The 22517-nt window shown below is 40.7% G+C and overlaps 1 protein-coding gene across 2 annotated transcripts in view; it reads left to right on the forward strand.

Annotated features, from left to right (window-relative positions):
* clvs2 (clavesin 2) overlaps positions 1 to 8636 on the forward strand; it is a 38697-nt gene extending 30061 nt beyond the window's left edge. The window contains exons 3-6 of one of the 2 annotated variants that reach the window (XR_014699458.1): positions 3732 to 3842; positions 4219 to 4451; positions 7895 to 8355; positions 8444 to 8636. Coding sequence is in view for 1 of the 2 variants with exons in the window: in XM_084560730.1 (XP_084416856.1) it covers positions 3732 to 3842; positions 4219 to 4451; positions 7895 to 7988 (438 nt within the window). In the remaining variant the exon portion in view is untranslated. Of the gene's footprint in view, positions 1 to 3731; positions 3843 to 4218; positions 4452 to 7894 lie in introns of both variants that reach the window. The other variant, XM_084560730.1, reaches the window with a different exon arrangement.
* Positions 8637 to 22517: the final 13881 nt, after the last annotated feature.

The raw sequence follows: 22517 nt of genomic DNA on the forward strand, positions 1-22517 counted from the left end.
AGAGGCTGACAAGGAGCTCTGCGAGACCGAAACGTTTTTAAATGAAGTTCGCCGGAAGCTGCCAGCGCAGCGGGAAGATCTTTTCTGGGACTTTGGCTTTGAGCAATGTTTTGACAAAGCTTTGATTTTTGCCGAAGCTCCTGCTGTTTAGACTCAGTCGGATGAGTCATTTTGCTGCTGGAGTCACTTGATTTTAGCTGAGGTTGACTGGTTACTGATCGTTGTCCAGAAAAGAGGTTTTATCTCAAGAAATACACCAATCAGCCACAGATTTAAAACCACTGACCAGTGAAGTGAATATCATTGATCATCTTGTTGCACTGCGATGTTCTGCTGGGAAACCTTTGCTCCATGGCCTTCATGTGGATGTTACTTGGGTCCGGTTCAGATCACAAGTGGCCAGTTTCAAGCACAGGTGTGAACACACCCAGGAAGCAGTGACGTAGCATCGAGCGTTCCCATCTCATTTGGTGGAGTTCTGGGACCACGAAATGTGTGAGATTTAGATTTTTACTATGTGGGGGAGGGAAATATATCTGAAAAATGTCATGAAGCTTTCCTCCCACCTCCAGATCCCCTTACATCTCTCATTCCCTCTTGGATCTCCTGTACCTTCATTTATTCTCCACCTCTGTCCTCCTCCTTTCCCTCAGACATCACTCAGGTGAAGCCAGATCAATCCTCCCGTTTCTTCTCCTCTCCCCCCTCGCGCCAGTGCAGCGGAGGCCCCACAGCTCGTCTTCCATTTGCGGTCTTTCATGTATAATACACCAGGCCCCTTCATCAAAGTGAAAAGCGTCTGTCAGAGCAGAGGCCAGGCCAGAGGTTCAGGGGCCCAACAGGATCTGACATCTGAGGGGAGGGAGCTCTGTCTGACCACCATATAGCCAAACTACCGTTCATTATTACTAGTGCTGACATCGCTGAACGTCTGAGTCAGTAATTCGGGAAGAGTGTATTTGAATGCACTCAAACGGAAACTGAGAATGGAAATCATTTTAAACTGACTCAAGTGTCTGGAAGTCTTTCAGAGGGAAAAATGCGCCTATCTGTACTTTTGATAAAGCCTACACTACACAATGCTTGGAGAGCTTCCATGCATTCGGGCTACGGACCACTCTATCAAAACTATTAGACCTGGCCCACTGCTGCCAGGTCAGCGAATGTGGTGGTAGCCATCTCAGAGCCAACATTGCTTTGGCTGCAGTGAGACCAATCCATTAAATACGTCTCTGTTGCAAGGACAGATCTAGAAAAGGAATGTTAAGTCCTATTTTATGGTTAAGAATAGAGTTGGGCATGTGAACAAAATTTGGGCAAGTTTGGTCATTAATCAAATGCTGAAACCAAAGAACATTTACTCCTTCCTAAGTCACTCAGAATGCTGCAGACAGCATAGCCTGTCCTGCAACGGTAGGATCTTACAAAATCTGCTATGCTTGTGCGAGCATCCTCAAGCACACTGAATGTGCTCTGTTTATGCATCCGTATGCTCATGTCTTGATATATGCCTAGATGCACATATGCCCATGTTGAGATGCACATATACCTATGTCTAGTTGCACATATACCTATGTCTAGTTGCACATATACCTATGTCTAGATGCACATATACTTATGTCTAGATGCGCATATACCTATGGCCAGATGCATATATACATATGTCTTGTTGCACATATACCTTTGTCTAGTTGCACATATACAAATATCCAGATGTGCATATGTGTGTGTCTAGATGCACATATACCTATATCTAGATGCACATATGCCCGTGTCCAGATGTATATATACCTATATCCACAGATGCACATATGACAATGTCTAGTTGCACTTATAGATATGTCTAAATGCATATGTCTAGATGCACATGTGCCCATGTCTAGATGCATGTATACATATATCTAGATTCACATATGCCCATGTCTAGATACTTTATCTTAGTCTGGACCAATAGCAGACATCCCTACTAACAGAACAAAAATGCTGGCGGCGACTTCCACCATGATGATTCATATCAGCCAAATCCTAATTTACAAACCTGGGCTGACCCCAGACACTGTGGATGTTTTTCTGTGTGTGTGTATATATATATATATATATATATAAATGTCTGCCTGGAGCCTTTCTCATCAGCAGCTCAGTTATGTCAGAATATAATCTCACCATCCTGCTGGACCTCAGCCAGATTACAACACACACACTCACTCACACACAGTGGAGTGTAATTATAATAATTGTGGCCATGGTTCTAGGAAACACCGCGTTGGGTCTAGACTTCACACACTAGCCTGTATGAACGAGGACTCATTTCCCTGAGGCTGCTGCCGTGTGCCGCCGTGACTCCAAAATAGACCAGACCATTTCCTATTGACTATGAGATTAGAGCCCATTTGCAAAACTAATCTAATGAGAGGGGACAGGAAACTCACAGAGGTAATTTTTCTTTGGCTGGAACTTAAACAACACTGCGAAAGAATCCTTTTCAGTGGGACTATGCTCTCTGTCGTGATAGGTGACTGTGAATCTTCTTGTATTAGTGAATTATAACCACGTTGAGGATCTTCCCAGGCATTTTTATAAAACTTCAGCTTCCTGTCTCTCTATCATATTAAGTCAACAGTGTCTCTTAGGAAGTAACTGTTTGTTTACACTTTATTCCCTCATTTCCCCTAATGGCCTGTCCCAAATTTCATGTTTCAAAAGCAAATTATAAAATCTTATCTTGTGGGAACTTAAGGAAATTATAACAGCACCGGTAAGAACTTAATTTGCATCATAAACAGACAATTTTGACATTCTTCTTGCAATGGCTCAAATTACTTTTCAAACTATGTAGAGTTTTTTTAAAGGAAGACATTTTGCACAGGCTTTTTTTTCCAGCAGTGTTTGAAGCTGGATTACATATTATGCCAATGATACTCTACTTTTTATTACAGTAGAAATGAAGATATTATACAACCTGCAGCTGTGGACTTCATGCATCAAACAAGCACGGTTTTAGACGGTAGAATTAGTCCAATAAGGAGAGGGTTGCATAAAGTCTAGAACATACACGTGGAAAATGTCTGCAAAGTTAAACGATTTTTAAGAAAAATGAGCCCTGATCAGAAATGTTTCAAGCGTAGTCAGAAGTCAGCAAAAATAAATAGCAGGTATGCCTAAATCTTCATTAGAAGCACTGATTGTGACTACTTTCTGAAGAATGTCATACCTATTACATTCACATAGCAAATATTTTTATTACAGTAAAAGTGAAGTTAAAATACAACCTGGAGCTGCAAACTTTATGCCGCAAACAGGCACCAGTATAGATTGTAAAATAAGTCCAACAAGGAGAGGTCTTTTAGAAGTAAAGAGCAAAATATACAAGAGCTTGTGAGATTAAATATTTTTCTGGTTAGACTCAGATGAGGCCCAGATGGAGGTTGCAGATAAGAACAGATGCTGGTGGCGGTTGAGCAGATTGAGACTTCGGTTGAGACGACCTTGTAAAACCAAGATGAGGAGGGCTGCAGGACAGACAGTCTGACAGGAATGCAATGAATTTTAAAGGGCAGGTTTTTTTGGGGGGGATTGATTTATTCTGAGAATGCAGGAAAACGGATCCTCGGACAATATTAGCGATGTTGAAAATGACACTGAAAAAATGTACACCATTGACCTCTACAAATTTGAAAAAAAGTCACGGATAAACATTTGTTTTTGTTTTTTGTAATTTGTGTTTCCAACAGGACAGTTTTCCTGCCAGATTTGGGGGAATCCACTTCGTGAACCAGCCCTGGTACATCCACGCCCTCTACACCGTCATTCGACCCTTCCTCAAAGACAAGACCAGGAAGAGGGTGAGCCAAGAGATGCATCATTAATCAAGAAAAGAAAACTTTCCTATCATGTGTTAAATTGCTGTGGAAGTAAATTATGTTTGTATAAATTAAGTCTGATGTATTATTGTCGTTTTCTTTGAAATGCAAGACCAATTGTGGTTGGGTTTTTTGCTCATAATGTCACACTTTGTAACATGTAGACTGATGCATTCATTCTTTATGCTAATTATTGGCTTTATAGCATAATTTGTATAATTATGCTATCAAGACTGATTAGGGAACAAGAGGGCATCCTCTTTGTCTTGACGTATAAATTTACAGTTTTCTCTCTGTGAAAGCTTCATTATTGACGGCTGCCATAGGCCTAAATCCAACCTGTCCGTTCCCTCCGCAGATCTTCATGCACGGCAACAACCTGAACAGCCTCCACCAGCTCATCCACCCTGAGATCTTGCCGTCAGAGCTCGGAGGGATGATGCCGCCGTACGACATGGGCACGTGGGCTCGAACGCTGTTGGACCACGCCTACGACGAGGAGACCGACTACTGTCCGGAGTCCTACACCCTGTCAGTGCAAGACCTGGAGAGAGACCTGGAGAAAAACCTCTCCCCGAAAACAATGAAGAGGTCAGCTTATCCTTTTCCACATCTATTGTAAATACTGTTGTACTGTTGCCTCTGTTCTTTGTACTTCAAATTAAGTAACCGACATACGATTGAAGGAAAATTAATGGAGATGTGGAGATCTAAGCTACCAACTTTTTGGTAACCTGTCTTTCCAAACTGTATACGGGAACCAGACAGGTTTAAAATGTGAATAGTTTAGTAAAAAATAAAACTAATACAGGGCTGAATATTACTTTTTCACATTATTAATTTGTTTCATGCGCAATTAAATATGCACATTCTGGTATTATGACCTTGGCCCATACGTAGTTATGGGAAATCAGGAAGTGATTAAAGCAACACTTGGAAAGCACTTGGAAAGCAAGAATCTGAAGTGCACTCATAGTTTCATTACTTTTACCTTGAAGGGGGCAGTAATAGGCCCTGTAGCGACAAAAATCCCCAAAGAAGAAAGCAAGAAGAAATGAAAGAAAGAAAGAAATGCTTAAAGAAACATGTCTTAGACTGGCAGATTCAGCTTCAACGCCCTGCTACACGCTTCCCTTGACACTAAGTTGCGCAAGTTATTTGCATTTACTATCGATATGAACTAATGAGTTATGAAATGAGCAGGGAGCTCTCTGAGGAGTAATACAAACTGGAAAAACATCCCTCCCAGGTTCATTTAATAGAAATTAATTTGTGTTAATGCACATTAACTGTGGTAATCATGCGATTAATCGCGATTAAATAATTTAATTGATTAACAGCCATAGTCTCAATATAAATAAAGTGAGTTTAACTAATGCACATATTTAACAGCCTCAGTCGTGTCAGTGTTCATCAGAGCAGCAATATTTTGTAAATCTGATTGGGTTATCTTTGCTTAATTAGAGTCAACAGACCAGATCATAATAGAGCAAATGTTTAGATTGTATCTGCCTGTGTCTGACATCTCGTCCTCTTTGGTTCAGCTGATGAGGATGAGGATGCTCTAATTAGTTCCATCTGACTGTATATTAATCAAATACTTGATTTGCTTATCAAATACTTGATTAATATACAGGAGACGAGTCACGTTAGCGACTGAAAAACAAAAATACTTAAACATCTTTGTCATCATATAGTATTGGCCGTCAGTGAGTTTGACGTTTCTTGCAGCCTCATCCTCCCCCTATAGGCCGCCACACATTTTAATCCATTGTGGCAGTAAATCATCTCACCGCTGTGGGACGTCAACTGACTCATTGACTCTGAGACATTTATACTATGGAAGATGAACAACAGAGAGTGAAGACGGCGGGCTGTCACTGCAGGGCCACCAGCCCTGCCAGTGTGGATTCTCCTAAATTACCAGACAATTACACAGTTTGTTACATTAATTATAGTGTTGATTAATTATTAGATGTCATAAATGCAGCTTTCGGATAAATGTACATTGAGTTTTTTATGTTCTGAAAAATGTAACTCACACAATACAGATGGATGTTTGAGTGGATATGAGTAAAATTTCATGGAATACCTGATTCATTCAGGTTTAAGACGATATGCACAACTAAAATTGGACCCAGTCAGGCTGAATATCAACTAACAGAAGAATGAAAGATAGCTTTCCGTGCATCTTTTTAAAACTTGCGTTACAGCTGGCTTTGCACAGCTTTATCGCCAGATATTGTGCAGACACAGATTTGATTCTGGGGCAGAAGCACAGTAACACGGAGGGTTAGACATCAAACCTAAAACATACACTCAAAAAAATCTCCGCAAAGTTGATTCATGAATGAAGACAAGCCCCAATCAGACAGAATATTCAAGCGTCCAAAATAATGAGCAGGGATGTCGTGACCTTTGATGCGAGCACTTTATGTGAGTGCTGGCTTTGTCAATATCATAAAAAAAACATTGTTCCTCTTTCCTACTACATGCTCAGAGCTACTGGCAGCCGCCAGTGTGGTTCTCCGGCCCCATCTTAGTTTGCATAAAATGATTCTTGGGCAGTTATACTAAAATAGGACAGCATCGACTGAGGCTGTGAAGACAAAAGTTGGATGAATGCCTGTATCAATATTAGTTAGACTCAATAAAAAAAAAAAAGAGCTCAACCTGGAGACATTAAGGAAAAGGAGAATTAGTGGTTAATTACACAGGTAATTTGTCTTTACAACAGTATGCTTATGAACAAGACAATCTGCAGAAATAAAACTGGACGCATTCAGGATGAAATAAATTAACAGAGGAATGAAGCATAGCATACAGTTTATATTTAAAAAAATACTTGCAAAAAAGCTACGTCTTACAGTTTTATCTTCAAATACTTTTCAAACACACGTTAATTTCCGGTACAGATGGACAGAAACAAAGAGTTTTATGTCCAATTGAGAACATACACCTGGACAAAAAGAAAATGAGCCCCGTTCAGAAGGAGTTTTCATACAGTCATAAGTCATCAAAAATAATTTACGAGAATCCACTGATCTTCCAGTGTTACTTCTCTTTCCTACAGCGTGCACAGAACCATGGCTGGTCACATATTTAGTTCTCTGGCCTCATCTTAGTTTGCATAAAACAATTCTAGGGCAGTTGCACGCAGATTCTTAAACTAGGACAGCACTGACTGAGGCTGTGAAGACAAGCGTTGGACGAATGCCTGCATCAATATTGGAGAGACCCAACAAAAAAAAGGTCTCCACCTGAAGACATTAAATAAAGAGAATTAATAGTGAATTACACAGAACATTTGTTCCTGTGTGGTTTTCTGCTTATGAACAATGAGTTTGAATTCATTCAGGTACGAGACAGTCTGCAGAAACAAAACTGGACCCAGTCAGGGTGAAATAAATTAACAAAGCAATGAAGCACAGTAAGCAACCTTGCAAAACAAGCGTTTTATCTTCAAATGGTTTGCAAACACGCATTCATTTCTGATTCACAGAAACATAAGAGTTTTATATCCAATTAAATCATACACCTGGGAAATCTTTGCAAAGTGGATTAATTTTCATTCAGTTTTCATGGTCAAAAGTCATCCAAGTAATTCACAAGGATCCACTGATCTTCACTTAATATACACTACATTCTACATACTGCAGCACAGAGCTGTGGCTGGCCACATATTTAGTTCTCTAGCCTCATCTTTCTTTGCATAAAATGATTCTAGGACAGTTACATGCAGTGTTTTTGATTTTACAATAGGACAGAGCAATCAGATTTTTTTTTCAGGATCGTTTAACACCGCAAGGACAAAAATATCTTCATCCATGGTAGTTAGATGAGATGGTAAAGATCTCAACCTGATACAGTTGATTTGTCCCTGCTACAGAAGGGTTTTCTGCTCATGAGCCACAGCTTCGATCCAACGAGACCATATAAAAGCATCAGTAAAGCTGCACCCGGTCAGGATGAACACTAGGAACCTCTCCTCTGAGGTCAAAGGTCTGATCTTGCCGCCTTCTGTTCCCCTTCAGGTCCCAGTCTGTGGTGGAGCCCGGCGTCCTGAAGCGACCGGACAAAGTCAAGAGCGAAGAGGACAACCTGCAGCCGCTGCTCTCGCTGGACTAGACCACACGTCCACAGCTATGAAGCAAACCAACATCTTAACACGCGCCAACACACCTGACTGACTTACCTGTAGACACAATGGAGGCAGCAACAAAACGCGCCACGAACGACGACTTCTTCTGCCGCTGATGACGAGGACGTCGGATTCTCTTGAACTCAGACAGGGGCGAGAAAAGGACGCTAGCGCAGACCGGAGGGTATCCCAACGAGCTACTGATCTATATATTTATTTATTTAGGTATTTGTCAAGTGCCAATTCCAGAAGCTGTAAATTAACGTCTTTAAACAATCCAGCGCAGAGCAGGGAGGAGAATGAACCATTAAGGTGCCACGTACAAGCGAAAACAGTATTTCCTGGAGTTGTATAGTACGTAGATGACGGGGGATGGGAAAGATCTGGACGTCGTATTTCAAATGAAGGGTTTCTGCTGCAAATTTCTTTCTCCTTTGTACAGTAACTCGAGGAAAACGGGCGAGAAGCACGGCTCAGGAATAGCAGAAGTGACGATAATGAGCTCATTCAACCTCCTGGACCCGAACTGGCAACGAGGCCCTGGGTTTACTGGGAGATTACTGGGAGTTTATTTGTGGGGGGCAGGGCGGGGCGGGGGGATTTTGGTGTCTTTCCTGTGAAAACAATGTCTGAACTATCGGTCTCGCTCCAGTTATCTCCTGGAAAAAGCAAACCCCCCTTTACGGTAAGAGCCTCTTATAAATCATCTGCTTTTTCCTTTCGGCCATCTTCTCTCTTCTCGTTTCCTGACCCACATGTCAGCGAATGCTTTCTCCTGCCATTAGGAAATGCTGCAGGCTTTTTTTTTTTTTCGTCTGCAGCGACTCACATCGTCGTGTGTATGTTTGTCCGGCGGAAGACGACCAAAAGATATATTTTTCAGAATCCAATTTGTCGCCAGGCGAATAAATAAAGCAGGACGTGATTTTATAAAAGCAGAGAAAAGGCGAGCGTTGCCCTCCTCTCCTGTGACTCTGAGACACGGCTGCTGTATTTTTGGCAATAAGGATTTCATCCCAGTCAACATGAAGATGTTACAATAGTCAAAGATTTAGGCTTTAAACGCTGTTTTGCATGTACAAATCATTAGGAAGTATTATTGACTTATCTTGTTAGCTCGATCTAGGCTGCAGTTTAACTTCTTTGCATTCATTTAAGCTCATTCTTTGTTTTGTTTTTTTATATGAGCCAGCTTAACATCAAGTATCTGTAGCTTAGCTTTTAGCTGCATCCATGCACCAATGTTCAGCCCTGTCCAAAAAACACAAAGCCGTTCGCTCGTCGCCCGTTGCTTTGTAGCCTCAACAGTTGCTTCACTAGCGGGTGTTCCAGGCTCCGGTTGCCTCGGTAACCCTCTTCGGTAACAGGCCAAATGCGAGAAGATGAAATTACTGCTAGCTTATGGACGGAACTTGAAAAGTTTGAAAAGAAAATCCAGCCAGAGATACGACGCTCGCGATGGGGTAGGACGTAAAGTTAGGGACGGTGTTTTTGTCGCTCCCATTGGTCGTCGCCAATGATGATCTCTGGTCGACTCATTGCTACTAGTCTCGTTCTGTGGGGTTCTCCATCATGAGGCCAATTCATTTTCAAAAAAACTATGGTTATGGTGTGTTCAGTGTTTTCTCTGGAGCTCCAGAACCTTCAAAGGTTACCCGGTGCACTTTTGTATCACTGCGTGCCAGTGTTTATACACATTTGCATCAGGAAATGCGATTCACATTCCTGTCATTAGTTCCTCACTGTTTCTTCTAGTGACATCAAGAAAACATGGACAAAAATGAATAACAAGCTATTTAAATCATAATCAAACTTTGTAAGGCCCGTTTAAAATGCCAGCTATTCCGGAGAGCACCTGAACACACTACAGCTACCGACGTTCCAAGCTAGCTTTTTTGTTAACAGCTGCTACACAAAGTCATCTCTTTATCCACGACGGCAGTAGATGAAGTATTGTCTTTAAGTGTTTATGCGTCTATTACTTTCCCTGTAGAGATGTCAAAAGTCATAAACCTTGTGTTATTTGATTTCAAATTCAGTATTTTGTTGAGGCTGCAGTAAAATTGTAATTAGAAAAGCTGCTGCTGCTTCAGTGTAGCTACAATATGACTCTGACTTCCCATAAATACGTATTAGTGTGAAACTGGCACCAGAGGCATGAGAAGTGCAAAGGTATGACAGCAGAATGCTAAGAGACGACAGCAGGCAGGAGAACAGCGACTTTGTCGGGCTGGCAGACGAACAGGCAGCCGAGCGGATCGCGGAAGGGCCGGCGGGCGGGCGTGAGGTGGCCGGCTGCAACGAGAGCAGACAGCTGGAATGTTAAACTATCACACCAGCGTACATGATGTGTCAACCCCACTTACTGCAGCTCAGAGGCTCAGAGAGTCGAGTTCTGAGCGGTTCCCCCCTCGGCTCAGGCAGTGTTATCTCAACTGGAGTTTAAATCGGAGTTAGAGAGATACAAATCTGAGATGGCCACTTCTTCCAGTCTGGTGGTGTCTCATTAAATTTTTAATATTAAACTCATAGAGTGTTGCTCCACCTGCCAAGATACCCATGAAAACGATCTGAAACTAGGACAACTGGGCTTGTTTGGTTTCTTAAAGACGTGTGGCGGGTTCAGGGTTTTAATAAGAACATCAGAGGGAACTCTGGACTGTCTCTGGACATTAATGGGTCATTACCACAGACAGTATAAAAATGGATGATGGAACTGATCCTCAAGGGTGAAGCAAAAGCAAGTAGAGCTCCCCCTGGTGGCTGGCTGCAGCTCCTCCCCCTCCATGTTAGTGGATGGGTCAAATTAAACACTAAATTACACATGTCTATGATTTTAGGTACTTAATATAATGCTAATGCATGTTTAAGTGTCTGAGAAGTTTCATTTTAGCTATAGAAACAGGATGTGACATCATGATCACTGCAAGTTGCCAAGCCAACTGGCTGTGAAGCGGTCCCATAAGGCCGTGAGCATTGGAAAAACTAAATAAATAAGTATAGTGTATAATCCAAGGTTTTCTTGTAACTGGTGGAGGTAGAGCAGAGCGTAGTATTAACTGAACGAAAACGCAAATTAGTCTAGAGGAAATGTGGGCGGGAAATGTATGGCTCCACTCTTGGACTGGTAAGTGGTAAGATGGCTCCGCCCGTATCCCCGGGAAAATAGTGTCATTTTGGCCAATGAGAGGAAGTGGAGACGTGTAGTCCATATTTATATACAGTCTATGGTCTTTACAGCACCATTCATTGAGGAAAGAAAACAAGATCAAAACCGTTTCTTCCAATTAACGGTGAGTGGTTGTTAACTGATCCTAGTCATGTGAGTTTAGGTAGGTGCTACCTACAGATGTTCCAGTTCAAACCCCTAACTCTCCACCTGTGATTTACAACTGAAGACTTGGATGATTTTCTTCTTGAAACCCAACAAGTCCAGTTGTTTCTGTGGATTTTGTTTGAATAAAGCATGACCTGGATGACTGGAAACTTTCACAGATGGCCTCCAAATGTCAAGATTTCTTTTTAACGTAATACATAATGTAGTTTTCAGTCGTTAACAGTGCTTAATTTCAGAAAGAGGCTAACAGAACTAAACATGGGATTTCTCCCATAAGAGAAGACTTGTCTTCGAGCCTGCATCCAGGCTGCATCCGTTATTACAGGAATCAGTTTTTAATAATCCTGTCACATTTCTAGTCACAGACTCTTGTAAAGTGTCTAATTGCAGCCGACATGTTCACGTGAGGCTGCACTGCACATGATTTTAACTACTCGCTGCAGCTCAGACGTTAAAAGGTCACTTTTCAGTCTGGATTTTGAATATTTGATAGCTGCTCTCGATCATTTGGAGTCTCTGGATCTGTGCTCTCTGCCCTCCTAGTCTCACCAGACAAACAGGCTGAGTTACATATTTGAAGCTGTTGCCAAGTGAAAGCACACAAAGACAATCGTCTGATTGTTTTAGTGCTGATACCAGAACAATAGAGATAAAGATCCAAACAGTTTCTGTATCTTACTGCAGACCCACGTTCATCAGGTGGAGGTATCTAAAGCTTGACATGCCGGTCCATACCCGGCTAAGCTTGTTAAGCTGTAATTGGACGATCGATGTGTTCAGCAAAATGACAAGCGTCAACGCTTTCAGCCTCCTGTTTCTGCTGCTTTTATTTTCTAAAGTAAGAACATTTCCTTCAGTAAATTCAATTTCACCTCCGACGTCCATGATAGCAGCACTTTACAGAGGAAAGTGGAAAACACGGAGAACAATCGTCTCCTCACTTTCAGCTCAATTACGATGAAACCTGAAGTCTTTCTTTACAGGAGATTTGAAAGAGATTTGGGTCCTCGATGCTTAAGAGGTTGAAAATTATGGAGAATTACTCTGGAATTATCCTGTGAACCTGCACAGTTCTAAATCACAAAAAGCTGATTGAGCTCAGTTCAGCTTTTCATGGAGAGATAATATTTTTCATTGAATCGAGAAAACTCAAACCTCTTGTCAGAAAGTTAGACAGATCCTGGCGACAGCAACTGTTTTTTAGTTTACTTTATTGCTTTGCTCAAAAAGTGACTTTTACTACTTTAAGATCTACTTTGCTGCAAAGCTACAGAACTCTTTGTAGTTTTTCATTTGTCGGTTTGGTGGAAATTCGTCATCAGCCTCAAAGCAATACGTTGCCATGCAGAGTGTTGAGTCACAGGGGAGGGTTACCTGCTTCCTGCTTCTTTAATCTTCAAATGAATCCTTATTTTAAGACGCCACCGTTATTAGAAACTAAGAAGACCTTTCCACGTTTGTGATTAGTTGGTTAATGTTTAGTTGTAGCCACATAAGATCCAGTCCTCGCACCGTTTCATGCAAGTAATTTAATTTGATTCTGAAGTCCTCACTGTCGACACAGTTCGTTGTTGCATGATCCTGGATTTGTTCAACACAAACACAGACTCCCACCTCGCTATAAATGAATCCTTGTGGTTATCCAGCCTACTTAACTTATAAATTATTAAAATACATTTATATTTGACAATTATTTACCTCTAATGTTCAACATCACTCCTGGAACTGTTGATCAAAAACAGCCAGACATGACACTAGGTCACTGCAGTTGCCTAATCTTTGCAAAAAAGTGCAAGAACAAAATTATTTTTGAACCAGTCGTTTGTGAAGATTCTTATTCCTCCAGGTTGTGGTACTGAATATCTGAAAGTTGCAAAGCAGCTGCACTTGTTGGAGTTTTCATGAAGTTGTTTCATCCAAGTGTCTTCTTCAGTTCTTTAGCCGGAGAAGTCAGATGCTTTAAAACCTGTCTCTAAGTGGTGGAGGTGGGTTTAGATGACACTTACCAACCTCTTACAACACAGTCCGAAGATCACCCCCTCAAAACGTTGGAAGTTGGGGTATTCAGAGGAACATGGACATGGAACTTGATCCTACTCTCCTTTCTCAGTGATCAGTACTCTAATAACCCATTAATGGCCAGAGACCCCAGTGTTAAGGTGTGAACGGACTCACAGGCTATTATTAGGAACATCTGTGTTTGGGGTCACCCTCAAACTCATGTGACTGTGACCTGTTAACGACCAAATACTCACCTGTAGTTGCTCAGACTAACCTGGATGGAAGCTTATACCATAAACTCCGGACTCGAGGTGTGAATCGGGGGTGACACTTTTTTGGGGAGGACTTTAAGACTGAGTTGTAAGTAGAGCTGATAGATTAATGGTGTCCACCTCTGCAGTCCTGCTTTTAGAAAGGCCTTGAGAAAGATTGGCATTTGAGAGATCCGGTCTCAGTCACTCAACAGGGCTGATCTGTGGAAGAGGAGTTTGCAGGGGATGACTAAAAATAGATGGCTTCCTCCACTCCTTTGAACCATCCGTCTTCTCTGACAAAAAAACCTGCTGAAGCTACTTTGCCATTGTCGTTGTTTGAGCTTCATTTTTAGATGTACCATCACCTGGTTCACGGACACATTCAAATAGCTTCTCCATGTCTAAGTGACTGGTGGAGAGTGCTCAAATGACTAAGTTTTATTAACTACCCAATAGTAACTTGCAAAGGGAGGATGCTGTTTGAGTTAAACTGGTTGGTATCTTCTTTCTTTTTTTTTTGACAATTACTAGGTCTCTAACAAGCTGTTAATTCGGAGGTGGGCAAACTATGACCCGCAGGCCACATACGGCCCTTTGGGCTGTTTAATATGGACCACCTAGCATTTAGAAAATTGCCAAAAATCTCAATGATGGCATTCATTTCGTGTTTATCCAGCAAAACCATGCGTTTATGTTGTATTCACTAGATGGCGCACTCCAAACTGTCCACGTTCACCAAAAATAAAAACTCCACGCCATTTTTCCATGACTACAAGAAGGAACTTGGATGAAACGTCTTTAAGGAAACCCAACATGTCCAGTTGCTCTAATAAAAGGTTTTCTTCTTGTTGATGAGGAGGAACCATGTCAGCGTTAGTCCAGACGTCAGTATTCAGAACCACAAACTCAACTTTAATCAAATCAGTCTCACATTTATGACAAATAGTCACTCCTTTGTTGTACCTTGATTTCCTGCATTAGTTTTTATCTTCGATGTGTTGGAGTCTGACGGAGTCCACGGGACATTGAGGAGGACGTGTAAAGACAAACAGGGACACACACACACACATTTACACAAACACTGTAGATGCTTCCAGTTGTTAGGATACGAAGTTTACATGAACTAAACTCTGTATACTGCCTGAATATAGCTAAAACTGAAGCTCCGATTGTTTTAAAGTATTAGCGTCTGTTCTGTTGTACAGGGTCCGTAGAGGAAAAAGATTTCTAATTTTATTACAGATATACTTTATCGGGTGATGCTTTTCTGCTTTGCCACCCATGCAAGACTTTATTTCCTTCTCCTTCTTCTTCTTCTTCTTCTTGTCAGTATTTTATTAAAGTTGCTTATTGAACAGATGTCAGGTTGATCTATGTTTTATGAGGTGTAAAATGAACTGTTCTTGTTTGAGATTTCAGCATTTTGAATGTTATTTCTGTGCGGCTCTCACGTCTGTCCTGCTGATTCTTGCCTCTAAAGTGTTTCCGGAGTCATTTCACAGTCAAGTCAAGTCATTGTGGAGGCCTCCTCAGCAGTTTGTCTTAATACCTCTATTCCTCTGCAGTTTATCTTATTCTCCCATGCAAACTAAGATTTCATTATAACCCACATATATAAAGACACAAATGAAGCATCGTCTCAGTTTTTTTCTGCAGCTGCGCCACAAAATCATTTTCCTCTTCCGTTAGCTCTGAGCAGCGACACTTGCAAACTGTGATTCGGCATGAAAGAGCTCCTTAGGACTTGCGAATGTACCTTTAGTCTACAAGTGACGGTGCGTACGTGCAAGTAGGTCATGACGAGCAGGGGAATTGCTTTTTTGTGCAGCTGACCTTGATGAGCTGTCTGGAGCTGGAGAAGTTAGAATAAAGAGGAAGAACGTCGGCGTCAAACTGTTAAAGCTCCAAACGTAACCTGGTTTCAGCATCCAGGAGCCGTTAAAGGATGTGAAGTTGGTGCTTGGAGTGACGTTTGTCTTCTGGCAGAAATACAAGTGTCCACTCTACTGACATCCGTTGATGATTTAGCCTCTGTTGTTTCCAAATTCATTACATTTTCAATGTGTTTCCACCAGAAGATGAGCACATTGAGACCCGCATATATTTTATGAAGGAAAGTTGGTCTGGAGTCTCTCTCCGTTGGGAACTGATTATGCTCCTGCGAAGATCTGCCTATTGGTAGAAACACGACCCAATTGACTGCTACGCTAGGCTATGAAGGCGAGGGCCATTAAATAATTGCAGAAGAAGAAGAAAAGGGTGCACAAAAATGAAAATATAGCTTCTGTATTAGCTTTATTCCTCCACCCAGATCTAATGTTTATGTCTTCCTCAGATTTTTAAGGAATTCCTGCACGTTTTAAACATTTACGCTCTTGCACAGAATCCTAGTCAGATACATAGAAATGCAGCTCTCTGACTGAAACATGCTCTATTTTCTCTGTTTTGTTCTTTAGCTCAAGGCATCACATCCTGTTTATGACACTAAATGACTCTGTATGGGAGAAAAATGACAAGCAGACGTTACATTTAATCAAGGACCTGGTGATTTTTTTAATTACTTTCATAACGGGGGGCAGGGGCCTCCATGATGGCTAACAACGTGGTTAAACACAAAGCTTCCAAACTTGGAGCCTCATTCTCCAAGTTAGGTGTCGGAAACAGATACGATGAAGGCGTAACCGGTGTCTGGCAGATTGTAGAAGAGGAGAGGACGTTACCATAAATACACGCACAGACTGTTTGCCTTCATCTGCTTCAAACATTTGCCGCTAAATGTCCATAAATCGAAGGAACCGTCTGGTTTGAGTCGTGTATAATAAACGTCTTCTCTCCATGCCTCCGAGCAACGGGAGCTCCACTGATTTGCATTAAAGCCAAGAGAACGGTCAGCAGGACACAGATTAGTTCTATTAAATGAAGAGTTTAGCTTCAAAATGAGGAGATTAAAAACACAAAATTGATCTTCTCATTAATCAGGCCTCGTTTTGGAGTTGAACTCTCCGTCACCAGCTTTGTGATGAGTTTATTTCTTTGGACCAGCAATGTTCATCATCTTAGCCAAAGCCGCCTCTTCCATTAAGAACCCAATGTATTGTTTCTGATCATTATCTGTGCTTCGTAGAATCGGACTCTGAATGATGTTTTTTTGTTTGTTTTTTTAAACCGATTTCCTGGATGTGAATGCAGTTTATTTATTTCGTTTTCTTCTCACTGTTCTTCTTTGATTGTATAGTCGCCATAGGAGCGGTTATAGGGAGGCCCAGCCAAACCTGAGTTGTGAAGTTATTACAGAAAGCCGGTTCATTATAGGAGCATAAAGTGTTCAGTTAGCAGGTGTTTAAATGTATAAATGTCCTCGATGACAGTTTGCTGAAATGCATTATGTAAAATGATCAAAATAAATATGGACACACGCAGATCTCCTCACTCTTTGGCCTCGTGTTTGTGCTGTTTTGTCTTTTAATGATAATAACGAACGGAGGATGTGAGCTGAGCTGGAGATGTGACGATCTGAGCAGCAGCTGCAGAGAATCAATCAGAAGCATCTGCTTCCTGGAAAGAGACGAGGCCGGAGACACAGACGGAACATTTTAGAAAGACATTCTGAGTTTAAGTTGCAGCATGATTAAAATAGAACCTGTGATTTATTAGAACGAGAAACTGTCTCAAAGTAATGAAGCAGAATCTCAACTCAAAGTAATGGGAACATTTCTTGGAATAATGAGAAACATTCTCAAAATAATGAGTTTTTTTTTTTTTCTAAAATTAGGAAACTTACTCAAAATAATGTAGGGAGATGTTTTTCCAAGATGATGAGAAACTTTCTCACATCTTTGAGAAATGTTTTTAAATATAACGAGAAACTTTTGTGGGAAAAAAAAAAAAACTCAATGAGAATATCTCAATGTAATGACAAACTCAAAGTAATTTAGCAGAATCTCAACTCAGAGTAATGGGAACGTTTCTTAAATAATGAGAAACATTCTCAAAGTAATGAGACGCTTTTTGCAAAATGAGCAAGTTTTTCAACATGATGAGAAACTTTCTCATATTAATGAGAAAGGATTTAATATTACTGTGCAATGAGAAGCTGTCTTGGGGGTTAGGGTTAGGTTTAGCAAATCTCTCAAAATAAATTAGAATCTCAACTCAAACTACTAAATTACTGAGAATCCTTTTCAAGATACTGAGAAATATTATAAACTTGTGTTTTGTTCTTGTGTTTCCTGTTTTATTTTGTCATATGTTTTCTTGTTGGATTTAAGTTTTACTTCCTGTCTTTGTCTGTGATTCCCCTCACCTGTCCGGCCTCGTGTCTCATTGGTCTCACCTGTTTCTCATTATTCCATCAGTGTATATAAAACCCTCCCATTGTCAGGTTGTCTGTGATGTCGCAGCTGTTTATCCTGCTGTTCATTTCCTTCTGTTCCTTAGTTCTTGTCTCTGTTTTTGTCTGTTTTTTGTTTTTGTTTTTTTTGATACCCTGCCTTTCCTGCAGCACCTTTGGTTCCCAAGTTTGTGATTTTTTTTTTTTTTTTATTATTAAGGTGGTTTTGTTTCCTCCTCCTGCCTCCTCCTTTGTGTTTTCCATTTGGGTCCAACTTCACCAGAACCTGACACTCAACTCAAAGCAATGAGAAACTTTCTCAAGTAATGAAATTAAAGTAATGATAAGGTCTTTCAGAATCATGAGAAACTTTTTTAACATATTAAGACAATCAAAACATTTCTACTAGAATGAGAGACTTTCTCAAAGTAGTGAGCTGCTATCTCAGATTTCTCATCATCTGGAGACACTAAGTGATTGTTTTGAGAACGTTTCTCATCTTTTTTTAACTTAATGTTGGTAAATTATTCTATAGAACAGAATTAGAAAAGTTCTTAAATAAGAAACTTTATCAACAAATGATTTTGAGAATGTTTCTCATGATATAATGATCTTTTTTAAAACTTAATGTAGACAGATCATATTAAAAACACAGAAAATAATCAAGTATATTCAATAAACATTTTTATTCTAGTATAAATCTGAAGCCTAGAAAATATTCTTGTGAATCCCCAACAGCAAATCATTCTCTGGCTCTATATGAATTATTTCAGAGCATATAAATGGAGACACAGTGACGCTTTCAGAAATATCTGCAAATATTTATTCAGATTATGACACAAACACGACACCGTGGTGAATGCATCCTTCACATCACACGGCAGTTTCCCTCAGAGTGACATTTCAGCAGACGTTAAACTGGCTCCTGAAACGTGACCGAGTCTGAAATGTGACGTTCTGCGACCTCTGCTTTATGATACATGCAACAAGTAAACGTTTTAAACCTCTCCATGAAAACAGAATTCCCGCCTCATGGCTCTAAACTACAACGAAACAAAATCCTCTCTCACTGAAATAAATTACATTAATTAATTATTTTTTTCCAAAGACCTCAACGAGTCTTCAGGGTGCAACGAGCACAACAAACTATTATCTACAGTCTCAGTGCAGCATCCTGTGTGGAGCTGAAACACGCTAAAACGACTCAGAAACGTGCCTTTGGTGCATCTTCGTGCATAAGAAATCATTAACAGAAATCAAACGTCCCTTAAATTAATACAACTTCCTCCTGCAGCAGTGATTTCACTCTTATTGCTGTAATTACGACTCAGCCGCCATAACGACTTAAAATATTAAAAACAGGCCAATGCAGTTGGTTTCATTCTTTTTCAACACATTGCATTAACCTGGTTTCCTCTAAAATCTCCTCAGACATTAGAAGAGCATCCAGCATTTTATAAAAAGAGCTAAAAATGAAGGAATACCATGTTTACTGCAGGTTTCCCCTCCATTTATTTTTTACTTTGTTTAATGCAGCATAAAACCTGAGCTGTGTCTATAAATCCCTGCAAACCATCATGCTCAGATAGAAAGGTAGCGTTCTCAATGTTTGACAGTCTGAACAGTTCAGTTCCACATTCAAAGGATTGCTAATGCTCATGTGAATGTGGACAACGTTGGGGAAATATCCCCTTTCTTACTATCATGTCTGTTTAGCATCTTATCAACTGCTTGAGGCCTCCAGGCCAGTAGGGGACCCACCTAAAGGTTGACAAACTTTAAACTACAGCAGAGGCAAAGTTTGTAACAGCAGTAGGAGACCTCCCGAAGGGTCCACCTGACACAACTGCACAGTCAGTCTAGTTGCATGTTTGTGTGTGTGACTCTTTAAAGTACAATGATTCAAAAAAGAAACAAAGTTATCTCTCTGGAAGTGAAGAAAAGAAAAAGGTAAGAGGAGAAAAGAAGGCAGCATCACATAGTTTGTTCTTTCTGTGACGGTTAACATTAGTTAGCACTTAGCCAGCACTCTGCTAACTTAGCTAGCAAAGGAGTGTGTCCAGCTCGGGGCCACGACAGACTTGGCAGGCTCTTAGCATATCTTAGCCTGACTCTATGTTTCATTTTAAACTTGGACTTTTTCCTTGTATTTTAAATAAATGAGATAAAATATAGAGGTTTAAACCAAACAAGGTTTCCTGTTGAGATCAACGCTAAATGGTTTTTGCATTTCATGGCAACTTACATCCACTTTCCAGTGTTGTTTTCTGCAGCAGGCTATTAATCTGTTTGACCTCGTGCTCATGGTTGGCATGTGCATTTTTGAGTGCACGCTAAATGAGCATTGTGTTCTTGATAAGCTGTATACTCTGTGAAGTTCTTAGCTTAGCTTAGCTTAGCATAGCATAGAGACTGGAACTGTGCATAAACAGCTTAATTAGTTATCTTTAGAGGTAACCCCAAACTCGTGGCTTTTCCTCCCAAATACAGCTCTACAGCGCCACTGCTGGTCAAAAACTCATCAGGGAACCTTTAATAATGAGTTTGGTTCTTCAAGTGTTTAACATGAAATTTATGCTGTTAACTCTGAATTTGTAGAGATTTCACAACTTTACACTGAACTGTCGTCCCATCTGCAGGAAACAGATGAATTAAAAAATGACGTGGTCTTTCTACACAACGGTGATTTTCAGATTACTACTGACCAAAACAAAAAAAGAATTAAAGAAAAGCAAAACACAAGTGCAGGTAACACGTCTCATAGTGTCGATTTTCAGAAGAACACGCAAAATAAAAAGCTGGTCACTCCTTCTCAACGGCAACATCCGCTAATTGTCTATCAGGGATGAAGAGCAGTCAAGGTTTAGGTTCCCTCTTTGAAATCTGCTGCAAACAATCCCTTTGGTTTGTTTTCCTTGCATTAAATTATAGTTTTTACATGAACTGACGTTAAATCACTGGTAATGACTTAAAAACATGATTACAGCCTATAACTGCTGTAATTACTCTCTGTTTATTTCATAAAGACCACGACTGGATCCTGGCTGGAATATGATTCACTTAAAGAAACATAACACCGACTTATATTCAGTATGCTGCTGCGGCGGCTGCGTTGTCAGATCTCGTTTGGCCGTGAAACATGAGGACTCCTCACGCTTCTTCTCAGGCCGGCCGACCTAAACCCTGCAGAGTAACAGAAAAAGCTCGGGGCCCCTTCAACACCGTCTCAGACTCATTAACCCAGAGTCCAGGTTCAAAGTGTTCCCACTCAAAAATCAGAGCCCAGATTTAATGTTCGCAGCGCGTTTAAACATCACGATTAGTTCATATATGTGTCGGACTCACAGCGTCGGTTTAAAATGTGCAATCAGATGCTGTATGAAGCAAAGTTTGCACGACATCGCCTCAAGAAACGTAGGAAGACGCATCTCTTATCGGAATATGAGACACGTAACGCGCCATCTGTATTTCATTATGGAGCGTCTTTCAATCGATGCATAAAACAAAACACCTCTGCATGCATTTGGATAGTCCTGCAACCAGTCAGAGGCATTTTGTTATAAACTAATTCAAGTCTTCCCCTGCTCCAAATGATCTGATTAGTCCGGCAGATCTTAGCAGGAGCATAATCAGTTCCCAAAGGAGAGACTCCACAAAAATGTTGGTGGGGGAAGCTCAGTTTCAGTCTGAGGACATTTAAAGTTTCGTGTGAACCTGCAGCACCACAAGGTTTAGCGCAGGACTAAAGGTAGTTCAAATCTACCTCAAACATCCGTCTACAAGTTAGTAACTGATCTGAGTCGTCACTAAACGAACACAGGCGTTAAAAATATATAGAAGAAACAAGTGGATAATCATCTGCTTGGACCTAAGTGAACTAACTAAGGCGACACTGAAGCAGACTCTAGGGAAACGTGGGTCATAGACCAGGATTAAACCTGGTATCAAACCCCTCTTTTGGTTCTTTTAAAATCAGGTTTCCGTTCAGTAAGACGACAATAGCAAACTGCTGTTAATTCAGCTCCAGCAACAGGTTTACCTTGTCGCTGAGGAATATGTAACACCAGAGCTACTGTACGATTGAGGTAAAACACGACAACGTTTCAGGCTTAGTAAATAAGCGGACATCACGGCGTCTTTCGCTGGTTGGTCACGTCAAGGTCGTCCTGCACAGATTCCCTGACTCTGAACGAGTGAGTAATTTGTAGACGTTAAATGTCAGGCATGCATTTTGTTCCTGATACAGTTGATACCGACTTCATCGCTGATCAGTGACCCATATTAGGGTCTTTTAGACACTAAGTCTGATCAGCAAACAAGAACCAGGATAATCTACCGCTGACGTTAAGATTAAAAACAAAAGATAATTTTAGGCAAAATCTGTCTCGTTTGAATGATTGGATCCAAATTTATTTTATTTTTGCAGCTCCTAAAGATGTAAGTAAACGTTTTATTGGTAAATGTAGTCAACCAACATATGCCAAGATTGACTGGAGTCACACAAAAAATATGGCATATACTGTATTAAATTTGACTTGAAATCATTTCTTTAAACTAATAAAATGTAAAAAGAAACACTCATCAGCATGCACCT

Source organism: Chelon labrosus (assembly GCF_963514085.1).
Source record: "Chelon labrosus genome assembly, chromosome: 14".
NCBI lineage: Eukaryota > Metazoa > Chordata > Actinopteri > Mugiliformes > Mugilidae > Chelon > Chelon labrosus.